General features: G+C 39.9%; 2 protein-coding genes across 2 annotated transcripts in view; one reads left to right on the forward strand and one right to left on the reverse strand.

The window, feature by feature from the left end:
- LOC124874032 (zinc finger protein GLIS3) overlaps window positions 1-11,022 on the forward strand; it is a 111,088-nt gene extending 100,066 nt beyond the window's left edge. The window contains exons 9-11 of the mRNA XM_047375177.1: window positions 7,862-7,995; window positions 8,694-8,849; window positions 8,945-11,022. Of these exons, the coding sequence (XP_047231133.1) occupies window positions 7,862-7,995; window positions 8,694-8,849; window positions 8,945-9,081 (427 nt within the window). The 3' untranslated portion in view covers window positions 9,082-11,022. The remainder of the gene's footprint in view (window positions 1-7,861; window positions 7,996-8,693; window positions 8,850-8,944) is intronic.
- Window positions 10,265-19,820, reverse strand: elovl8b (ELOVL fatty acid elongase 8b). Its single transcript, XM_047375176.1, has 8 exons — window positions 19,552-19,820; window positions 19,409-19,466; window positions 17,282-17,469; window positions 12,786-12,866; window positions 12,608-12,664; window positions 12,403-12,517; window positions 11,456-11,583; window positions 10,265-11,357 (listed from the first exon to the last, which is right to left on the reverse strand). Exons 2-8 carry the CDS (start codon window positions 19,464-19,466, stop codon window positions 11,196-11,198), a joined length of 789 nt encoding a protein of 262 aa, XP_047231132.1. The 5' UTR covers window positions 19,552-19,820; the 3' UTR covers window positions 10,265-11,195.
- Window positions 19,821-21,901: the final 2,081 nt, after the last annotated feature.

Below are 21,901 nucleotides of genomic sequence, written 5' to 3' on the forward strand. Positions count from 1 at the left end.
AGCAGCCTTCTTTCAGCCAGCTGACCTGGAGTGTGCAGTGACAGGTGTAGGATGAAGAAAAGTATTACTCCAAACTCTATATTGTCAGAAAATTCAATTTATTCTGATCTTTTCTCTGGCACCTTGTTAAAATGATCCTAAAATAGATAACCAGCATGCTGCTATCTTTCTTCTTTGTTTAATGAGGGCAAGGTGGACATGTCAGGCCAGAAAATAAATCAGCCAGTCTGAAGCAAATCAGGCAATCAACATAAAAATCAAGAATCTGTGTGGTGCACTACCAGTCAAAATCCAAACAGCAACACTCAAACAACAATAACATACACAGTATGTCTAGAAATACCTTATGAAAATGACTGAACTGTAGACTGAGATCATAACTTTTTAAAACCTCAGCAGCCAAATATTTGCAGCTGTAGCTCAGGCTAGGAAGGTCACAGAAATCTCTACCATGTATCAAAGTATTACTCAAAATCTTTACTTTTAGCTATATCAAATGGCAGGATTTAACCTGTTGAGGCCTTACAAGACACTGTGGCATTAAAGCAAAATACAGATGAAAACTTCCGCTTCTCTTTACCGTTCATACGGTGCCAGTAATCAGTCCATGCCTAGATTAAAGTCCTTTAACTGAGATGCATAAAAAACTGCCAGAATGACCGGAGCTTTCTCCAACTGTCTTGACCGCAGTAGCGCAGCACTGGTCCTTCCTCCACGTTCTGCTGCACACTGCCGGTCAGCTGGCTGAAAGAAGACCTTTACCCTTTTCACTTGGTCTACAAGAAAGACACATTTGGCAGTTTGGAAATTTATCTGGTTGGAAAATAATGGCGAAAAGCACCACCCATCACTCTTAATAAGTTAGCACTGATTCAAAACTGCTGCTAGGCTTTAAGCAGCTACTAATAAATGAATCTGCTATTATTAGCTTGTTATGCATGTGTTACTGTATAAAGAGCAGAAGGTTAAAAATCTGAAATATTCAGCTTCATAAATTATGCTAGAGCTTTGCTTAAATCATAATTTTTGTAGTAGTTGGGATATTTGTTGCTTTTGGGTTCTGTTTTTACATTTTTGTGAAACAGAAACTGTAAAAATTGTAACAACATGAGAGTCATCTGTTTTGTAGGTTATCATACAATGACGGGCCCATGCCTAGTTAACGATGTGGACACTCGATTTACTATGCTGCAGGTTTACTCAAGAAAGACTCAGATGGCTTACTGACAGCAATGTTAAACGGAGGACGGTTAATAAAGATGGGTTCTTTGGTACTTGTCTCTGTCTTTCTATCTATATCCAGAACCCTATCAGAGATCAGGATATTCTTCTATTCTTCACAAAGAGGCATGCAGTCCTGGCCTCGCTTTAGCTTAGGTTCAGGTAGAATCCGTGTATGTCTCCAAAGTTTACTAACCAGAAACAGAAGTCTTCCCACCATGTGCACCAAAAAAGCCTCTATCATCCATCAGGGGGGCTTAAAGGTTAGCTACAAAGGAGGAGCTGAGAAGGGAGAGATACGTTTTTTTTTGTGGGGATTGTGGGGTCTTATCCCAAGTCCCAATTGGGACAGTTAGCTGCAGCTAAACGAAGATGAATGAGGAGCAGAGTATCACGGTACATGAATCTTCAGGTCTTCTTCAGTCTCATCTATCTCTCCATACAAAGGGTAACTTCTTTTTAATGAGACCCTTTGTGCTGTTTATGGACAGCAGTTTAGATGACGTCTGCACCTGCATAACCAAGTACAAGAGCTCTTGCTCTCTTTATTGTTTTGCTAAGAAAAGCTTATGTGCAGAAGTGCGATTGGTCTTTAGAAGCCCGGGTGTTTTCGTTTTAGAGGGCTTTAAAATCTATACAAGTAAAACTTAAGAGATTTTTTGCAATATTAGGCCAAATTTACACTCCCAGGCACACGTTTAGCAGGCCATTTTCAGGGTTTTTACACAGCCTTGAAAAGTTTAAGAATGTTACAGCTTCGGATATTGAAAAAGGAAAACAACATATAAAGAAAATATTTGGATTTCCAGACTTTATTCTCTGCCCCTTTCGTAACACGATAAATATTTAAATTTCTGAAAATAATGTCCACAAACCAGTGTGCTTTTATGTTGTTTAAGTAAAACATAAACAGAAGACTTTTATCAATCAATCAACCCATCAATCATCCGCTTTGCAGAACTATTCGTGTCACTTGACAAGTTGAAGGAAAAGGACATCCATCCATGTCTGTCCTTTAGTCTGTCCATGTATCAACCAGTTTCTCCAAATGTCCATCTGTGGCTTATGCAGGTTTTGTCATTATAGCCTGAACAATGTGCAAGTTTTTAAAATTCTTAGTAAACGTTTGTATTCATACATGAACAATGACTTTAAAACTGGAACCCTGCATTACACATTTTTTGCCCTTAAGCTCCTTTACTTTCATGAAACATTTCCAATCAAATCTGATTTTGTCCATTTAATTCATCCTGAACAAATCCTAAGGTCACTTTTTAAATATCTGCATCATCCCATGAGGACTGGAGTGGATGGGCAGATTTGGGGGAAAAAGCAGAGTAGCACAGGATGCTCTGTGAGAATGAATATCAGGAGATAGATGAACGTGGCACATGAAAGATTCTCCTCATACCTGCAGCCTGAGTCGCTTTTAGGACAGCCAAACATGCAAAATCAGGGCACAGAGCAGCTGGCAGTGATTAGCTTATGATTCACTTTAGCTGCACATAGAGGCAGCTTGTAAAAATATGAACAGTATAACTGTTTCCTGAGTTTGTGCTGACAGCAGCTCCCGTGGGAACACTGCTCTCTGCAGGAACACATGGCTGTGCTCTGGGCCTGTGCCAAAACATGAATTAGTAAAGATTGCTAACTGCTAGCTTCTTCTAGGCTGCAGTTGCACAAGGTGCCACACAAGCATCCTCAGTTTTTAATACACGTGAAGTGGAATGTATTTTTTAACATGTCGCACTTTAACTTGATTGTTTTACATTGTAAGAGGAAAGCAAATAGTTCAAATTCACATCCCTAACAAAACTCAACTGTTTTTTATTAAATAATTTTACCATTTATTCAGTTTGTGTCAACAGAATGCCTGAGTTCTTCAAATGTTTGTGCAAAATATAAGTTTGGTAGATTTTCTTATATATATATAAAAAACAATAAGCTAAAAATCACAAAAGTTTAGAAATATGCTGTACATACAGTTCAAACCAGATATTTCCATCAATTATATAAAAAATATTTTCTCACTGTTTGACCATAAATCTAAACATATTTGTCCTGATATTTGCTGAAAGCCAGATTAATAAGCAAATATATATATACATACAGGTCCTTCTCAAAATATTAGCATATTGTGATAAAGTTCATTATTTTCCATAATGTCATGATGAAAATTTAACATTCATATATTTTAGATTCATTGCACACTAACTGAAATATTTCAAGTCTTTTATTGTCTTAATACGGATGATTTTGACATACAGCTCATGAAAACCCAAAATTCCTATCTCACAAAATTAGCATATTTCATCCAACCAATAAAAGAAAAGTGTTTTTAATACAAAAAACGTTAACTTTCAAATAATCATGTACAGTTATGCACTCAATACTTGGTCGGGAATCCTTTTGCAGAAATGACTGCTTCAATGCGGCGTGACATGGAGGCAATCAGCCTGTGGCACTGCTGAGGTCTTATGGAGGCCCAGGATGCTTCGATAGCGGCCTTTAGCTCATCCAGAGTGTTGGGTCTTGAGTCTCTCAACGTTCTCTTCACAATATCCCACAGATTCTCTATGGGGTTCAGGTCAGGAGAGTTGGCAGGCCAATTGAGCACAGTGATACCATGGTCAGTAAACCATTTACCAGTGGTTTTGGCACTGTGAGCAGGTGCCAGGTCGTGCTGAAAAATGAAATCTTCATCTCCATAAAGCTTTTCAGCAGATAGAAGCATGAAGTGCTCCAAAATCTCCTGATAGCTAGCTGCATTGACCCTGCCCTTGATAAAACACAGTGGACCAACACCAGCAGCTGACACGGCACCCCAGACCATCACTGACTGTGGGTACTTGACACTGGACTTCTGGCATTTTGGCATTTCCTTCTCCCCAGTCTTCCTCCAGACTCTGGCACCTTGATTTCCGAATGACATGCAGAATTTGCTTTCATCCGAAAAAAGTACTTTGGATCACTGAGCAACAGTCAAGTGCTGCTTCTCTGTAGCCCAGGTCAGGTGCTTTTGCCACTGTTTCTGGTTCAAAAGTGGCTTGACCTGGGGAATGCGGCACCTGTAGCCCATTTCCTGCACACGCCTGTGCACGGTGGCTCTGGATGTTTCTACTCCAGACTCAGTCCACTGCTTCCGCAGATCCCCCAAGGTCTGGAATCGGCCCTTCTCCACAATCTTCCTCAGGGTCCGGTCACTTCTTCTCGTTGTGCAGCGTTTTGTGCCATATTTTTCCTTCCCACAGACTTCCCACTGAGGTGCCTTGATACAGCACTCTGGGAACAGCCTATTCGTTCAGAAATTTATTTCTGTGTCTTACCCTCTTGCTTGAGGGTGTCAATAGTGGCCTTCTGGACAGCAGTCAGGTCGGCAGTCTTACCCATGATTGGGGTTTTGAGTGATGAACCAGGCTGGGAGTTTTAAAAGCCTCAGGAATCTTTTGCAGGTGTTTAGAGTTAACTCGTTGATTCAGATGATTAGGTTCATAGCTCGTTTAGAGACCCTTTTAATGATATGCTAATTTTGTGAGATAGGAATTTTGGGTTTTCAAGAGCTGTATGCCAAAATCATCCGTATTAAGACAATAAAAGACCTGAAATATTTCAGTTAGTGTGCAATGAATCTAAAATATATGAATGTTAAATTTTCATCATGACATTATGGAAAATAATGAACTTTATCACAATATGCTAATATTTTGAGAAGGACCTGTATATATATATATTAGGTTTTTATAACTTTTGTAAAATTCTAAAGTTTATGTTAATTTTCTAAGTAGACTTGCCTTTTACACAGCAAGGCTTTGGTCAAATGATTTGGTATCCTTCCACAACCTTCTCACAATAGTTTGCCATAGGTCAAATGTAACAAAGGTCATTATGACCAAACAACTCCATTTTTGTTTAATCAGACCACAGGGCATGCCTCCAAATATTTACGTCCTTGTCCCTGTGTGCAATTGCAAACTGTAATCTGGCTTTTCATGTTGCATGTTCATGTTTTGCAGAAATGGCTTCTTCCTTGCTGAGTTGTCTTTCAGCCCATGTTATTAAAGAACTCTTCCCACCTTCAGGTGATAAAAACGGGAAACCATTTATTATAATGCAAGTCATACTAATGAATTGTCTTTACTTATGGTCTTGTAACCACAACCTCAAACCAGATTTAGTTTAAGTATTAAAATTATGACTTCATTACATCATATAAGTGATGTAATGCACCAATTAGTTAACTACAGAGTTTCTAAATATGTGATTTACACAATTTATACATACAATAATTTCCTAATTTTGTTGTGAAGCTGATTAAAATTTTAATGAAAGGAAATGTATTTTTATTTGTCTGGTTAAACACCTGATTGGCCATTCATCCACAAAAAAGATCAAGAAAAAAAAATATATAGGCACAAAAACAACCTTATAAACGACCATATTTTAAGCTCAGTCAATATCTTTGGATATTGACTGAGCTTAAAATATGATGAGCCTCAAGCTTCATTTTCCAGCTGATAAAAATAAATTCAATATTGGAAGCAAAGCTTTAGTGTTCCTTATTCTGTGGTGTGAGATTGCCTTCTCCCTTTACCGGCCTATCGTCCTGCTGAAGCCCCTGCCAGCACCTGAGTGCTGGGTGGGACGACCTTCGTGCACAGAGCAGTAGGTCATGCAGTGGGCTCCAGCCAGGCCATCAACGAGCAGTCATCTGAGGGCTCAGTCGCCTCGAGCAACGCTCTGTCATCACGTTCGTACTGAGTTTACTGCAAACCATATGCCTCCGCAGCACTGCGGCACCTAGTAACACAGCAGCGGTTTATGTGTTGGCATTCCTGATATGCAATCATAAGTAGCTGCTGAATTTTCTCATTTTTAAGGCACCTCTGTTGGAGTCCAGATTTGAGTTTGTTTCATTAACAGTTATATGTCAACTATTTAGCATCAGGTTGTTTGCAAAGGTTTTGTCAGGCCTGTAGATACACATTAGTACTACTGAATCAGTCCATAAAAGGTACACTTAATTAGAATTGTTTTTCATATTAGTTATGCTTGCATTGATTTGATAAGAAAGATTTTAGGGTTGACTGTAAATATTCAGAATAGATGCTACAATATATGTGACTCACATATTGGACACATTCATTACACAGATTGACATTTTTCATCTAATTAATTACCGTAGTTTAGTTTTGATGGTTATGGATTACAGATAACAAAAACCCAAACTTTCGTTTTTCAGAAAACTTCAATATGACAAACCTAATTGAAAAATTATTCTTAATACATAAATGTTAAGTTATGCCCTATACAATCGTAGGGAAGATGATTAACTTGACAAATGTCATTAATAAAGAGGCTGGGTGTCACATAGTGCTGTATCCAAGGATGTACATGGAAAGTTCAGTGGAAGAAAAAGTGTTGTATTTCCTGTGTTAAGCTGCTACTGAACCAGACACGATGCCAGAACCATTAGAGCCATGTCATGTGGAGGTGGTCTCCAGTCAGTGCAGGCACCTATCAGGAAATCCTTAAGCACTCCTTCTGCTGTCAAGCTGTATGGAGATGCTGATTTCATTTTCCAGCAGGACTTGGCAACTGTCCACACTGCCAAAGGTACCAAAAGCTGGTTCAACAACCATGGCGTTAATGTGTTCGATTAGCCAGCAAAATATATAGAATATAGGGAGAATTGTCCTGAGCAATAGGAGAAACATCAGACCCAACAATGCAGATGACCTGAAGGCTGCTATCAAAGCAACCTGGGCTTCCATTACACCTCAGCAGAGCTGTAAGCTGATCGCCTCCATGCCACACCGCACTGATGCAGTAATTCATGCAAAACATGAACAAACAACATACTGTACAGTACATGGGGATATCTTTAAGCAGGATCACATTTATGTTATAAAAAATGTTTTTTATTTGGTTCTTATGTAAAATTCAGATTTTCTGAGGGACACATTTTTTGGGTTTGTATCATCTGTAATCCACATAAGCCACTCTATGTGTAATGAATATTTGTACAATTTTCACATTTTGAAACAAATTACTAAAATAAACCTTTTAATAATTGATTGTTGTCTTTAATTTCTGAATCCCTTCCTGAAAAATAATAATATATACCTAATAATGTAACAAAAAGAGGAATTTCTTTCACACTATATTATAAAGTTAGTAAATAAAGTCATCAAACTAACTGTAAGGGTGTCTTCAAGTTCCTTCATGGAAAAGTCACTGTGTAAATAGCTTTGTTTTGGTTAGTTTTGGTTCTTTGAACCTAAGACCCATGGCTCCTGCAGTCATATTCAGTGTGTGTGTGTGTGTGTGTGTGTGTGTCCACTTAAATTATGTTTTTTGACCTAAGATCATAACATGTGGCAGGGGAGGAATATGTGTGGGGAGCCTAAATTTCCACATACCCGGACTGTTTCTTTGAGAGCGTGTTTGGATCAGTAACTTTTCTACTGTGTTTGTCGCATCGTGTGACATTCTCAGTCCAACATGTAGCTCCCACTTTGGCCGAGATGTCATAAAGACTCTAAGCATTTCAGTGGAGATTTCCGAGATTTTAGGAATGACGCCATTGCAGATCGACAACCTTAATTTGATCCGTCCTCTTTCTTTTTTTTTTTTTCAGCAGAATGTCCGGTCCCCTCTTGTCTCCTGGCATGAAGGCAACAGGAACTCCTCCTCCTCTTCCACAGGAGAAACAACATGGTCACCCTCATCACAAGCACTACCCTCATTACCAACATCATCAGCCTGCCACTGACGGTAAAGCTAACCTTAAGATAATGAACTTGTTACAGAAATTCTATTGTCCTACACTACTACCTGTGGGTATAGTATGGTTAGTTGTCCTGATACTTTAAAATTGTGAACACCTCATTGTTCTTCAAATGCAAATCACAGCAGCAGATCCACATCAAAGGCCCTCAGTGAGAGGAAGTTGTCTCCTAGAGTGCTGGTGCTGCCTTGCAGCTCTGAGAACCACATGCTGGAAACCTATTACCATCGTTGGATTGGCCAACAAAATGCTGGCTCATTCGTTCGGCCGTGTCTTTGCGTCTAAACGTGGTCGCCTCAGCTGTCACTCCGGAGCTTTTTCCCCATAGGTCCTAAACACTGTTTTCCCTGTAAAGATCTCCACATGCCCGCCTCCGTAGCCACGCTGTGGTCGGGGAGTTGCGCAAAAGTGCTCCAGGAAAGGCTTCTCTGCCATTATCAAGACTCCTGTGGTTGATTCTGAGTACGAGCTAAGGCTACGGGGACAAATGCAGCACAGTATAAGGCTGGCAGTTATCCCAGGAACAAATATAGCAATGTCATAATGTGAGATCCACATTAGGTTTGAGCTGCATGCTTCTGACATTAGAAATCATCAACCGTACAGTGGATGCTGGTGGCAGTTGATCAAGTCTGGCTTCTATATTTTTCTCCCCTCTCCTCTACATCCCTCCTTCATTTCCTAGAATACCAAGCCAGCTTTCAGAGCTGCTTCCATTTTGGAGACCCCTATAGGATGGAGCAGACGGTCAGCAGTGTCCCCGTCCCAGGAGATGCTCTTACCTACTCCTCCCATCAGCACAATGGCTTCCACATGCCAACCAGCAACACTGGACCTACAGGTAAAATTGAATATCATTGTTTTACTTCTAATCTTTATACCAGGAGTAATAAAATGCGCTCAGTGTGTTCTAATATAAACTAACATCTGCACCAGGGTTTGGCGTGACCCAGGAGCTGCAGGGGGGCGGAGGGTGCCAGTATTCCTCCAGCCCTGACGACAGCATGTTCTTCCAGGTGGGGAGCTTCGACCGCAGCTTGGGCCACATGTCGTCGGTCTACACGGAAACATAAAGCCGGCCTGAAGCAGGGAATGCTTCACAACAACTCCCTCCGCAAGCATCTTCACCTCCTCTTCAGTCCTTGTTTTTTTTTTTCTTACAAAATTTTAAACTCTACTTGGGTCATTCTGACTTATGCACCAGATAATAACCAGCTGAACTAAACAAACACTACCGCCCATACACATTATAACTGATGCACTGCCTTATTGTAAGGTATGATAAAAGCACAGCTTGCAACCATGTGGCTTCTGGCCCCTCTACAAGCATAACCGCTTACAAAACGGCACAAAAAATATTCATACCCTCTAAACCTTTGCCCATTTTGTCATGTTACAACATTAAACTGTATTTCATTCAGATTTCATGTCAAAGGCCGACAAAAAGCATTGCATAACTGTAAAGTGAATGGAAAAGGATTCAGGTTTTCACAATGTTTTACAAACACTAATCTGAAAACAGTGACGTTCATTTGTCTTCAACCCCCCTTTATTCTGTGACACACCTTAATAAAGCATCTTTCTCCCATATCCCAGAAAAGTTTGGCCTACAGGCAGAACTCTGTAGAGTAGAGGAAAACTAACACCGAGGATGACTCCAAACACATCATCCTCAACCTGAAACATGGTAGTGGCAGCATCATGGTGTACGGATGCTCTTCTTCGTCATGGCCAGGAAACTTTGTCAGAGATGACGGGAAGATGGAGGGACCTAAATACAGGACAATCCTGGAAGAAAACCTATTAAAGGCTACAAAAGACTTTATTCTGGGGCAGAGGTTCACCTCCCAGCTGTACAATGACCCTGAACTTACAGCCAGAGCTACAAGGGAACGGTTTAGATCAATGTATAACCATGTCTTAGAATAATAAATGCTGTTCAGACACTCTCCCTCAAATCTGACTGAGCTCGGGCTATTCTGCAAGGAACAGTGGGCAAAAGTTTCTGCATTGAGATGTGAAAAGCTGTGACAAACACACCAGCAAATGACTTGTAGCTGTGATTGTAGCAAAATGTTCTTCTACCAATTATTGATTCAGGTGTGCAGGCTACAAATGCATGCCAGATTTTACTTGCAAAACAAATTTTGAACACCATGTCTTTTTCTTCCACTTCACAATTATGCACTACTTTGAATTTGTCTGACACTTAAATGCAAGTTTTTCTTTGTAACTTAATAAAGTTAAAAAACTTAATAAAATTAAAAAATGTTTATTGGGTACTGACACTTTTGTGGGGTACTGTAACTGTGATTAAGTGATAATAGTTGCAAAGAAACAATTCGTCCTCAACTTGCTGTTAAACCGGTTTTCAAAGGCAGCTCAGCCAATTTAATCTTACCTTGCAATAAACTTGACAATGTCTAGCAAAATAAAATGCATATATATATATATATATATACATTTTTTTTTTTTTAATGGTACATTTTCAGCTGCATCAGTGAAAGCCACGTGAACCATATGGTTCACAGACATTTCAACACTAAAGAGGGAAATTTTAAACATACATTCACATAGACAATCATCTCATCCTTAACAGAATTTGATGTTGGTGCTAATTACAGCAGAATCAGACTCTGTCCTTGGTTTTCATGTATGAATTTTAAATAAACACCAAGATGTGCACGACATCTGAAAATAATAGTTTTTTCCGTAATCTACATCTTCCATTATTTGTGAAGTGTAAAATATGCTATTTTGCTGTGATGTTTTTATCAGTGGAAAAAAAGTTGCATTTCTGTAAGTGTGAAGTGTTTTATTCTGCCTTTGAATTTATCTCTAATGGAGTTTTCTGGCTCATTAGTCCTGTAATACTTCAGAGACAACCAGCCTCCTATTATTATTATTATTATTATTATTAATAATAATATTATTATGTGTATAAAATGTACAGTTTGTTTACAACAACCATTTGAGTGTCATTTAAGAAAATAAAAATCACAGTGAGGATTCAACCAGTTCACATTGTTTGTGAATGTAATTGCGCACTGAGGAAAAACCCTTCAAATTTGTGGGTACGTGGTGCCCTCTAGTGGATGGGAAAACAACTGCAGCTCTCTACTGGTGACGCTAGGTTACCCCATCACGTCAGCACTTCCTGAAAAAGCCGGAGAGTTTTGATGTTGCCTCATTTCTGCTTCTTGTGGAAGTAGCTCTGATAATAGAAGTTACTGAAGAGGATGATGAGGGTGATGCAGTAACCGAACACCACTATGTTCATAGAGTCTGGGAAGTCGCACTCGGTGAACAGGTTGTAGCCAGTGTGAAGGAGGAAGAGAAGGAACTGCAGCTGCAGGGGCAGATGGGGATTCAGATTAGATTATATGAAACATTTTGCAACTGTACATCCTACAACAACAGCAGTCAGAAAGTTCTAGAGCAACCAACCAGCTGCAGAGAGGTGAGGTATCTCTTCCACCAAAGGTACTTCTGCATGTGAGGGCCGATGGCAGCCAGGCCATAATAAGAGTACATGACGATGTGAACGAAGGTGTTCACAAGGCCGATGAAGAAAGCTGTGGAATGTGAGGCAGAAAAAGAATCAAGCCCCAACAATTACAGAAAAGACCCACAATATGTAGGTGAGATTGGAAAACCCAGAAGGGTAACTTTATAACATGAAGCTAGATACAAATAACCTACAGTGCTTTGCAGAACTATTCGTGTCATTTGACATGTGGATGGAAAATTCAGAATGATCTCGATTTGTTCTACAAATAAAAAATCTGAAAATGCGGCATGCATTTGTATTTAGCCCCCCTGAATTAAAACTTAGTAGAACCCCATTTTGTTTTGTTTCCATTAATTTTACACATCTAAAGACTAAAATCTCAGCGCGTCCTTCTCTACTAAAAAGCTCAAGCCCAAACTAATTAGATGAAAGCATCTGTGAACAGCCATTTTCCAGTCCTGCCACAATTGTGTCTGGACTTTGACTGGGCCATTCTAACATATGAATATTGTTTGATCTAAACCATTCAACTGAAACTCTGGCTTTGTGTTTATGGTCTATGTCCTGGTGGAAGTTAAACCTCTAAAATCTCAAGTGTTTTGCAGCCTCAGAAAGCATCAAAAGTCAAAAGCATCCACACCTCATGATGCTGCCACAAGCATGTATCAAGATCAATTTTTTTTAAACACAACTAATAGTTGTCTGATTGCCCCCACCTGAGATGTAAATCTCTGCAAATCCTCCAGAGTTACCATGGGCCAATTGGCCTCTTCTCTGAATAATGCTCTATTTGTCCATTCTGTTGTGTTTGTGTTGGTCAATCACATAAATCCTAATAAAAAAAGATTTCTTTTTTTACAAGATGAATTCAGACTTGACTTACACTGTCCACCAGCTACATACTTCACTCCTGCCCACCAGTTGAAGATCATGGTGCCATGATGGTAAACATGAAGGAAGGTCAGCTGACTGTTCTTCTTCCTCAAAATGAAGAAGAGCTGCTCGACAGGAGCACAGGTGGATTTAGCAGTCACAACGCTACATTAAATAAATGGCATGCGGAATACTGGGAGGAAATGTAAGTATACCGTGTCGCTGAGCTCTATGACCTTAGAGAAGAAAAACCACCAACAAACCATGGCCATCTGCAGAGAGACATGTTGCCAATTCAATTTCAGCCACTGTGTCTTTCAATCGCTTTGCTGGACATATAGAAAGATTTCACATTCAAATACACACACTGGTGTCTGGAGTATCAAACCTTACCCTCATGGCCAGCGGACTGGTGCTGTAATCCACAGGCTGACAGAATAGGCTGTAGTTTGAGAGCCACGATGTGACCAGGAACTAAAAATAGCCAAAAGATTGGATGAAGTCATGAGAGAGCAAGTGTTACAACATATTTGAAAAAGAAATCATGTAGCTACCTAAAGCAGGACACAGAAAATGTATCAGTTCGTCTAAAAAAGGTTTTTTAGTATATCCTTGACGTCTGAAGTCCTTTCTGATACTGAAAGTATTGTTGGGAATATACACAATTGTTTATCAGCTCCAGGTGAAACATTTTAAAATACATGGCTAGAAATAATCCCTGCAGCTTCAGATACATGATGTTAGAGGGTTGCCAAAACTGTCTTCAAGCACTTTCTATCTAATGCAGATTCTACAATTAGTTGCCCTGGTACTGGATCTATTGAAGCGGCCCATACCATAATAGTTACAACGTAAAATTCTCATCACTCTTTGTAAATAAGACTTATTGGCAAAAAAAAAAAAAACAACTAGCAGCTGGTTGCAATTAACAAATTAAAAAAATATCATTTAAATAGCAAAAAAACAACTATTATTACCAGTTCCTTCTCCATATTCAACACAAAATACCACATTTAATCACAGCTGCTGTTTCAACATTATTTAACCACTTCATGACAATTATCTTTAGTAGTTAGTAGTGACCTTTTATTGGTATGACCTGCTGAAATTCATACCAGCTTCTGGTGAGGAACCTTGGTGCACTATTCATGGGTAAAGCTCCCCAGTTCAGTAATATTTCTGGATTTATGCAACACTCTTTTTTAAAAACCAAAACATTTTTTATTTCAAGTCAGGCTACTATAATGGACACTCTACCATTTAGATTTGCTTGGGATCGCTGTCCCCTGTTTAAAAGTCTAATGAAGCCAAAGCTTCAGCTTCTTCATAGACGCTCTTGTCCTAGAATTCCCTAAAGCCTGATTAAATCCATCCTGTCCTTCACAGACTGCAGGTTATCAGCACCAGAGGAAGCAAAGCAGCCCTAGAGCATCACTTAGCCAGTGCAATGCTTTACCATAGGCATGATTTTGCTTTCAGCATGTGGTTCATTCATCTTCTCCAGACATACCACTGATTCAGTGGCCCAAAAATGTTCCACTATTGATTCTTCAATCCAAAAGAGCAGAATTTATTTACTTGTGAGTGGATTGGAACAGACTTTTCCTGTTTTTTGGGATCAGTAGTGGTCTAAGAGTTCAGTCATGGAGCTCTTCAGATTTTATTATGAGTTCTGCTGTGGAAATTGAAACCTTCAGAAGCTAGAGAGGAGATAGCAGCACACCAGCAAACTTCTCCACAGACAGCGTTGTAGATGACCATTTAGGCCAATATTTAAATAATTCTCTACTATACTGTTTGTAATTTTGTTCACTTTATATTCATGGTTATTTATTATTGTTTCTATTTATTTAACCTTCCTAATATAACCTTACTAGAGGTGCACCTCTAGAAACCTCTGAGAATTTTTCAAATTCTCAGAGGTTTCTTAGAATAAAATCACTAGGAGCTACTTTTAGTCTTAGTCTTTGTGAATATGGGCCCTGACCTTTGACTTAATATTCACACACCAACTAATTGTTTTGATCAGTAAATTATTTTTAAAGACATGTTTCCAGGTGCTTTATTTTAGTGACATTTCTTGACAGCTTACATAACAAACTGATCAGTAGCTTCAAGCGAATGGGAGGAAAACGTGTCACCCATTTCCTGGCTTGTGAAACTTTATGACCGAAGTGATAAATAATCTGTTGACCTTAGTGATGACATCACTGTTTCCCAACGTCAGGTGATAAAATGAGGTAGCTTCAAAAGTAAGAAAGCTTTGACTATTAACACATAATTATCAGCAGAAACACACACACACACACAACTGCTACATTTTCCCAGCCAGTGCTGTGAAGCTGCAGGACAACAAACTTGCAAAGAAAGAAAGAGTTGGAGCTCACTGATTGGTTTTCAGCTATTCTGTGCGAACTTCATGGAGAATAACTTTTCAACAACATCTGTGTCTTCAGAGTCAAAACTGATGAGTGAGCTCCAACTCTTTCTTGGTCCTTTTCCCCATTTGAGACATTTGTTTTATTACTATACTTAAAATCCCTGCACAATTGGAATGATTGCTTTTATGCACTGACTAATATTTCTTGGGATCAGGTTTGAACTCCATGCATTTTTAAATTGAATAAATTCATATTCTTTATAGAAATGTATATGAAATGTGAAATTCTTGTAAAACTGAACAAAAAATTGATTTCAAAGAGAATTTAAAATCAAACAATCTACTACACAGAGTAATAGTCTACAAGTAGAGAACTTTAAAAACTTTCAATATGCCACAGTCTGACTGTTGAAGTTAGTTCACCCTGAGAGCAGACCCCAACATGATAAAAGAAATCTCCTAAAAAGCCTAGAATATCATAATGGGATCTAAAAGGCTGCAAGGTGGTGCAGTTGGTAGCATTGTTGCCTTGCAGCAAAAGGTCCTGGGTTTGCCTGTCTTTCTACATGGAGTTTGCATGTTCTCCCAGTGCATGTGCGGGTTCTCACCAGGTACTCTGGCTTCCTCCCACAGTCCAAAAACATGACTGTTTGGTCAATTGGTCACTCTAAATTGCCTTTCAGTGTGAGTGTGTACAGGTCCTTCTCAAAATATTAGCATATTGTGATAAAGTTCATTATTTTCCATAATGTCATGATGAAAATTTAACATTCATATATTTTAGATTCATTGCACACTAACTGAAATATTTCAGGTCTTTTATTGTCTTAATACGGATGATTTTGGCATACAGCTCATGAAAACCCAAAATTCCTATCTCACAAAATTAGCATATTTCATCCGACCAATAAAAGAAAAGTGTTTTTAATACAAACAACGTTAACTTTCAAATAATCATGTACAGTTATGAACTCAATACTTGGTCGGGAATCCTTTGGCAGAAATTACTGCTTCAATGCGGCGTGGCATGGAGGCAATCAGCCTGTGGCACTGCTGAGGTCTTATGGAGGCCCAGGATGCTTCGATAGCGGCCTTTAGTTCATCCAGAGTGTTGGGTCTTGAGTCTCTCAACGTTCTCTTCACAATATCCCACAGATTCTCTATGGGGTTCAGGTCAGGAGAGTTGGCAGGCCAATTGAGCACATTGATACCATGGTCAGTAAACCATTTACCAGTGGTTTTGGCACTGTGAGCAGGTGCCAGGTCGTGCTGAAAAATGAAATCTTCATCTCCATAAAGCTTTTCAGCAGATGGAAGCATGAAGTGCTCCAAAATCTCCTGATAGCTAGCTGCATTGACCCTGCCCTTGATAAAACACAGTGGACCAACACCAGCAGCTGACACGGCACCCCAGACCATCACTGACTGTGGGTACTTGACACTGGACTTCTGGCATTTTGGCATTTCCTTCTCCCCAGTCTTCCTCCAGACTCTGGCACCTTGATTTCCGAATGACATGCAGAATTTGCTTTCATCTGAAAAAAGTACTTTGGACCACTGAGCAACAGTCCAGTGCTGCTTCTCTGTAGCCCAGGTCTGGGGAATGCGGCACCTGTAGCCCATTTCCTGCACACGCCTGTGCACGGTGGCTCTGGATGTTTCTACTCCAGACTCAGTCCACTGCTTCCGCAGGTCCCCCAAGGTCTGCAATCGGCCCTTCTCCACAATCTTCCTCAGGGTCCGGTCACCTCTTCTCGTTGTGCAGCGTTTTCTGCCACACTTTTTCCTTCCCACAGACTTCCCACTGAGGTGCCTTGATACAGCACTCTGGGAACAGCCTATTCGTTCAGAAATTTCTTTCTGTGTCTTACCCTCTTGCTTGAGGGTGTCAATAGTGGCCTTCTGGACAGCAGTCAGGTCGGCAGTCTTACCCATGATTGGTGTTTTGAGTGATGAACCAGGCTGGGAGTTTTAAAGGCCTCAGGAATCTTTTGCAGGTGTTTAGAGTTAACTCGTTGATTCAGATGATTAGGTTCATAGCTCGTTTAGAGACCCTTTTAATGATATGCTAATTTTGTGAGATAGGAATTTTGTGTTTTCATGAGCTGTATGCCAAAATCATCCGTATTAAGACAATAAAAGACCTGAAATATTTCAGTTAGTGTGCAATGAATCTAAAATATATGAATGTTAAATTTTCATCATGACATTATGGAAAATAATGAACTTTATCACAATATGCTAATATTTTGAGAAGGACCTGTACATGGTTGTTTGCCCTGTATGTCTCTGTGTTGCCCTACAATGGACTGGCGGCCTGTCCCGGGTGTACCCTGCCTCTTACCCGTAGACTGCTGGAGATAAAAAACTGACTATTCAATGGGATGTCCAATTTTTTTCATCACTGTATTAAAAACGTTTGATTTGAATTATAGTTTCACCACTTCCTTGCATTTTAATAATTCAATTTGTCCTCTAACAGCAGAAAGAAAAGCATCTAAAAGCACACCTCATGGAACATGAATGCAGACAAGCCAACCATGGCAAAGTTGTAAACAATGAGAACCGCTTTTAGGTCAACAGGTTGCCGGTTTTTCATCAGACGAGGACCGACCCAGACCACACAGAGGTAACCCAGGAAGATGAGCAACACCGGGATGGGGGAGTAGACCAGCAGCCAGGGGTCCGTCCTTTTGTCTGGAGGATGATAAAGGCATGCATCAACATGGCAAGCACACAGATGTATCACAGCACACTTCTACAGCTTTAAACAGTGTAAGGGAAGTTGTTTTAAGCTCTTTCTAACCACACCTCCTGCTCTACCTCAGTTTTCTTGTGCTCAGTTTGATTAAAACAATAATAAAAGACAATTAAACTAGTTATTAATAAAAATATTACAAATGTATTGCAGGACAGTGTTTCCACAACATGACTGTTTGTGTGCTTGCCTGCTGTCCAGAAGTGCACAGCAAAAGGTAGGGCAGGGCAACGCTGCATCGCAATGTTAAATACAGTTAATGCCATGGTCCCCCGGCACATTCTTTGACGTCTTAATATAAACTTTAAAGCGGAGACATGGTGGGATGGAACATTTTAGCGATTTTGAAACTGTTACTTTCAATTATAAGGTCAACACACACCTGGTAAAATGCCGGGGTTTTGTCATGTTAGAATATAAGACTGATAAATCATTCGAAACTGTTCCAGTATGTGATGTGACATTTATTCCATATATTTCAAGGGACAAGCAAACTTATTGGAGGAAAAAAAATGAAACATGCAAAGATAATGTAACCTTGAAGCATAAATGTGTACACACCTAATACCTTGTTGAAGCACTTTTTGATACAGTTCCAGCATTCAGTCTTTAGGAGTTCACACCTCTTATCAATTACAGTAAATCTGATTAACCTTGAAACAAAGTTCAGCTGTCCTTCTAAGATTTATCTAACATTTGCTTATTTACATCCTTTAGCTGAAGCCATAATTTGCATTATTTCAGGTCAGAGCGCATCAAAATAGTCTCATTTTACAGAAGAGCAAAAATTTTCCACAGCATTATGTATACAACATGGCACAGTGAAGAACAGGAGAAAATACGGGATTCCTCAAAAATTGATACAAGGATGAGACTGAAACTGTTGGCTTCCAAGAGTCCAACAGAAAAACTAAAGGAGATCCAGGTATTTCCAGCAAGTGTTTTCTGCAGGTGACTAAAATCTCCTGTATCTCCATTGTTCTGTACAAAAACTATGGTTTCAAGAGAGAATTATATTCCCAAAGAAAACACCAAGGCCTGGCTAAAACTTCCCAAATGTGTTGTGGGATATTATTTAAGTGTCAGATGAAACCAAAAATGAACATCTGAGCCACGGCTACATAAGGTACATTCAGCACAAAAATATCACTGCACATTACCAACAGAACACCCATGCCCACAGTAAAACGTGGTGGTGGCAGCATCATGCTCTGGGCTTACGCTTCTCCAGATGGCACAAGGCTTTTTGTCAAGGTGGATAAAGTTAGGAATATTTGTTTTTCTGCATCACTGTGAGTCCAAGCACACATCCTGATTAACATTAAAAAATTACTTGAGAGGAAAATTGAAGTTTCAGAGTGACCTAACCAGCGTCCAAAACTAAATTAGACCAAAAATATGCAGAGACGAGGGCTGTGGGCACGAAATATCTTAGTTTATGGATGTGCACACTTCTATAATTGTGCCTTTGCGCCTTTTTATTTTTTCCCTCTAAAACACTTATTTTTTTTAGTTGAGCGGTACAAGATATCCATAACATTATGTGTGACTACACCTCTGAAATGACAGCATGGTTTAATGTCCAACCTGCTGTTGGGGTGTGTAAACTTTTACTTTCAACTAACACTGTACTATTTTCAATACATCCAAAAAATGGCACTTACGAACAAGAAAACTGATTACAAAAAGGCGAGCTAGTGGCTTCCCGTTTCTCACACTGCCATGAATCACTGGGGAAAAATGTTAGTAACAAGATAATATCAGTGTCATGGAGGCAAGCCGGAAAGCATTGCTTGTGAGGTCAATCTGCAGCTCCCAACTCCCACTCAGATCTGTCCTTTTGACTCATTTAATCTGGATGGAAAAGTTGGATCATACCTCCATTCTCCACTATCCACCGGTGCACAGAGAGAACACTGTCCCATGCAGAAGGCATCTGAAAAACATAAAAACACAGGGTACAAGGGGGGGAACTCACCATATGTGTAGCATTTGAAAATAGTTGTTTCCCTGATACTCACCTTGCAAACTGGATTTAAATGTCGGCCCTTAGTGACAGCGCTGGAGGACCTTTGGACGCTGGCTAGTTTTGGTGTAACAACCGGAAAAAGAAACGGCGAGTTTAAAATAAGGTAGCGCACAAAAGATTCAAGACGGCGATCAAGTTAGTGTTAGGTTGGAGGTTGGATATTCGCGCCCCGCGGATTCAGGCCGACACAGATAGGCTGATTTTGGTCAACGGCTCTCTGCCGTCCCGCTTCTCTTACACCCGGTGGTTCGTTTAGGGACCGTCAATAAATGTCCGAACCAAATACTCGGGAGAAACAAAATCAAACCTTAAATCATCAAAATAAACTGCAAGAACGAGGCACACTCATCTTTTTTAGATTTAAATAAAATGTCTATTTTTTATTACCTTTTAATATTAAAATTCGCCAATGTTTTATGAATTTCTTTCATTACAAATCATGTTTTGTTTTTTTTATAGTTTTTAGGTCACGTGACTCAGTGGCACAGAACCACTGTTAAATCATTTTATTAGACTGAATAAATTAGACACACTTCATTTTATTTTATTGCATTTCTATTTTTTATGATTTTTTTTTAAATCAAAATGCATAATTTATTTTTTTTGTCAATACCTTTGAGGTAACGTGCCTTTCACAAAACTATTGTTAAATCATTCTACTAAACATGACAGATGAGACACAGTCTTAAAGCAATCTAAGAGATCCACCGTTTTAATTCCAACATATAATTTATAACAATTTATTTCTAACTTTATTGGACAAACTCCACACTTTGCACTTTACTTGCAGGATGGACATTTCTATCCTTTCTTTGCATTTTCATATTCTGTGCCGTTTGTGTTGAGGCACTGGACATAGAGCCATCTATCAGTCATCACATTGGATCTGTTAATACCGTTGTGGATGCTGATGGCTCTGGGCAGGAAGGATCTCCTGTAGCAGTTTGTCTTACAGCAGATCTGAAGAAGCCTCTGACTGAAGATACTGTGTTGTTGTACAACAGTCTCATGAAGAGGATGCTCAGGGATCTCCGTAATGCTCTTAATTTTATGAAGAATCCGTCTTTCCACAATGATCTCCAGAGGTTCCAGAGGAGTCCCCAGAACAGAACCAGCCTTCTTTATCAGCTTGATGAGCTTTTTTAAGTCCCTAGCTCTGATGCTGCTTCCCCAGCAGATGATGGCAGAAGAGATCACACTTTCCACAACAGACTTATAGAAGATATGCAGCATCTTGCTGCAAACGCTGAAGGTCCTAAGCTTCCTCAAGAAGTACAGTCTGCTCTGTCCCTTCTTGTAGAAGGCTTCACCGTTGCATCTCCACTCCAGTCTGTTGTCCAGGTGAACACCGAGGTATTTATACTCCTCCACCTCTTCTCCCATGAAGATCATCTCCTTTGTTTTATTCACGTTCAACATGAGATGATTGTTTCCACACCATGCCACAAAGCAGGCCACCAGCTCCCTGTACTCAGCTTCTTGTCCATCTCTGATCTACCCAACGACTGCAGAATCATCCGAGTATTTCTCCAGATGACAGGAATCTGTCTTGTACTGGAAATCTGACATTTACTCCTGTGCTCCTAACTACCTGGTTAGACTCATAACCCTTCAGTCTCACAAACTGTGGTCTGTCTGTCAGGTAGTCTTTCATCCAGGAGAATTGTTGAGATTGTTGAGGCCTCCACCTGAGTCTTCTGGAGTTTCTGACAAAGCAAACCAGGTTGGATTGTATTAAATGCACTGAAGAAATCAAAGAACATGATCCTCACAGCGCTGCTGGCTTTGTCCAGATGACAGTGAGTTTGTTGAAGCAGGTGTATGATGGCATCTTCAACTTCAACTCCACAGCAATAAGCAAACTGAAGGAGGTCTTGATGGTTCATTGTTTGCTTTCTCAGGTGGGCCAACCGGAGTCTTTCTACAACCTTCATGATGTGGGATGTCAGGGCAACAGGTCTGTACTCATTGGGGACTGATGGGTGAGTTTTCTTTGGTACTGGAACAAGACAGGAGGTCTTCCACAACACTGGAACCTTCTTCTGGACCAGGTTAAGGTTGAAGACGTGCTGCAGAATACCACAGAGCTGCTCTGCACAGGCCTTCAGGACTCTAGGCCTAACACAATCTGGACCTACAGCCTTGTTCTGGTTCAGTCTTTCCAGTTGTCTCTTCACCTGACTTCTTGAGACACACTGTGGAAGGGAGAGGCAAAGGGAGCATCAGCATCTTCTGATTTGGTTGAAGGCAGAAGCAGAAGTGTCCATGGCTGAGGTGGAAGATAAAACATTTGAGGTGTGATAGAAAAGCTTTGGGTCAAAGGAGGGATGTTTGTTTGGCTG

The sequence above is a fragment of the Girardinichthys multiradiatus genome, chromosome 9 (assembly GCF_021462225.1).
Source record: "Girardinichthys multiradiatus isolate DD_20200921_A chromosome 9, DD_fGirMul_XY1, whole genome shotgun sequence".
Taxonomy (NCBI): Eukaryota; Metazoa; Chordata; class Actinopteri; order Cyprinodontiformes; family Goodeidae; genus Girardinichthys; species Girardinichthys multiradiatus.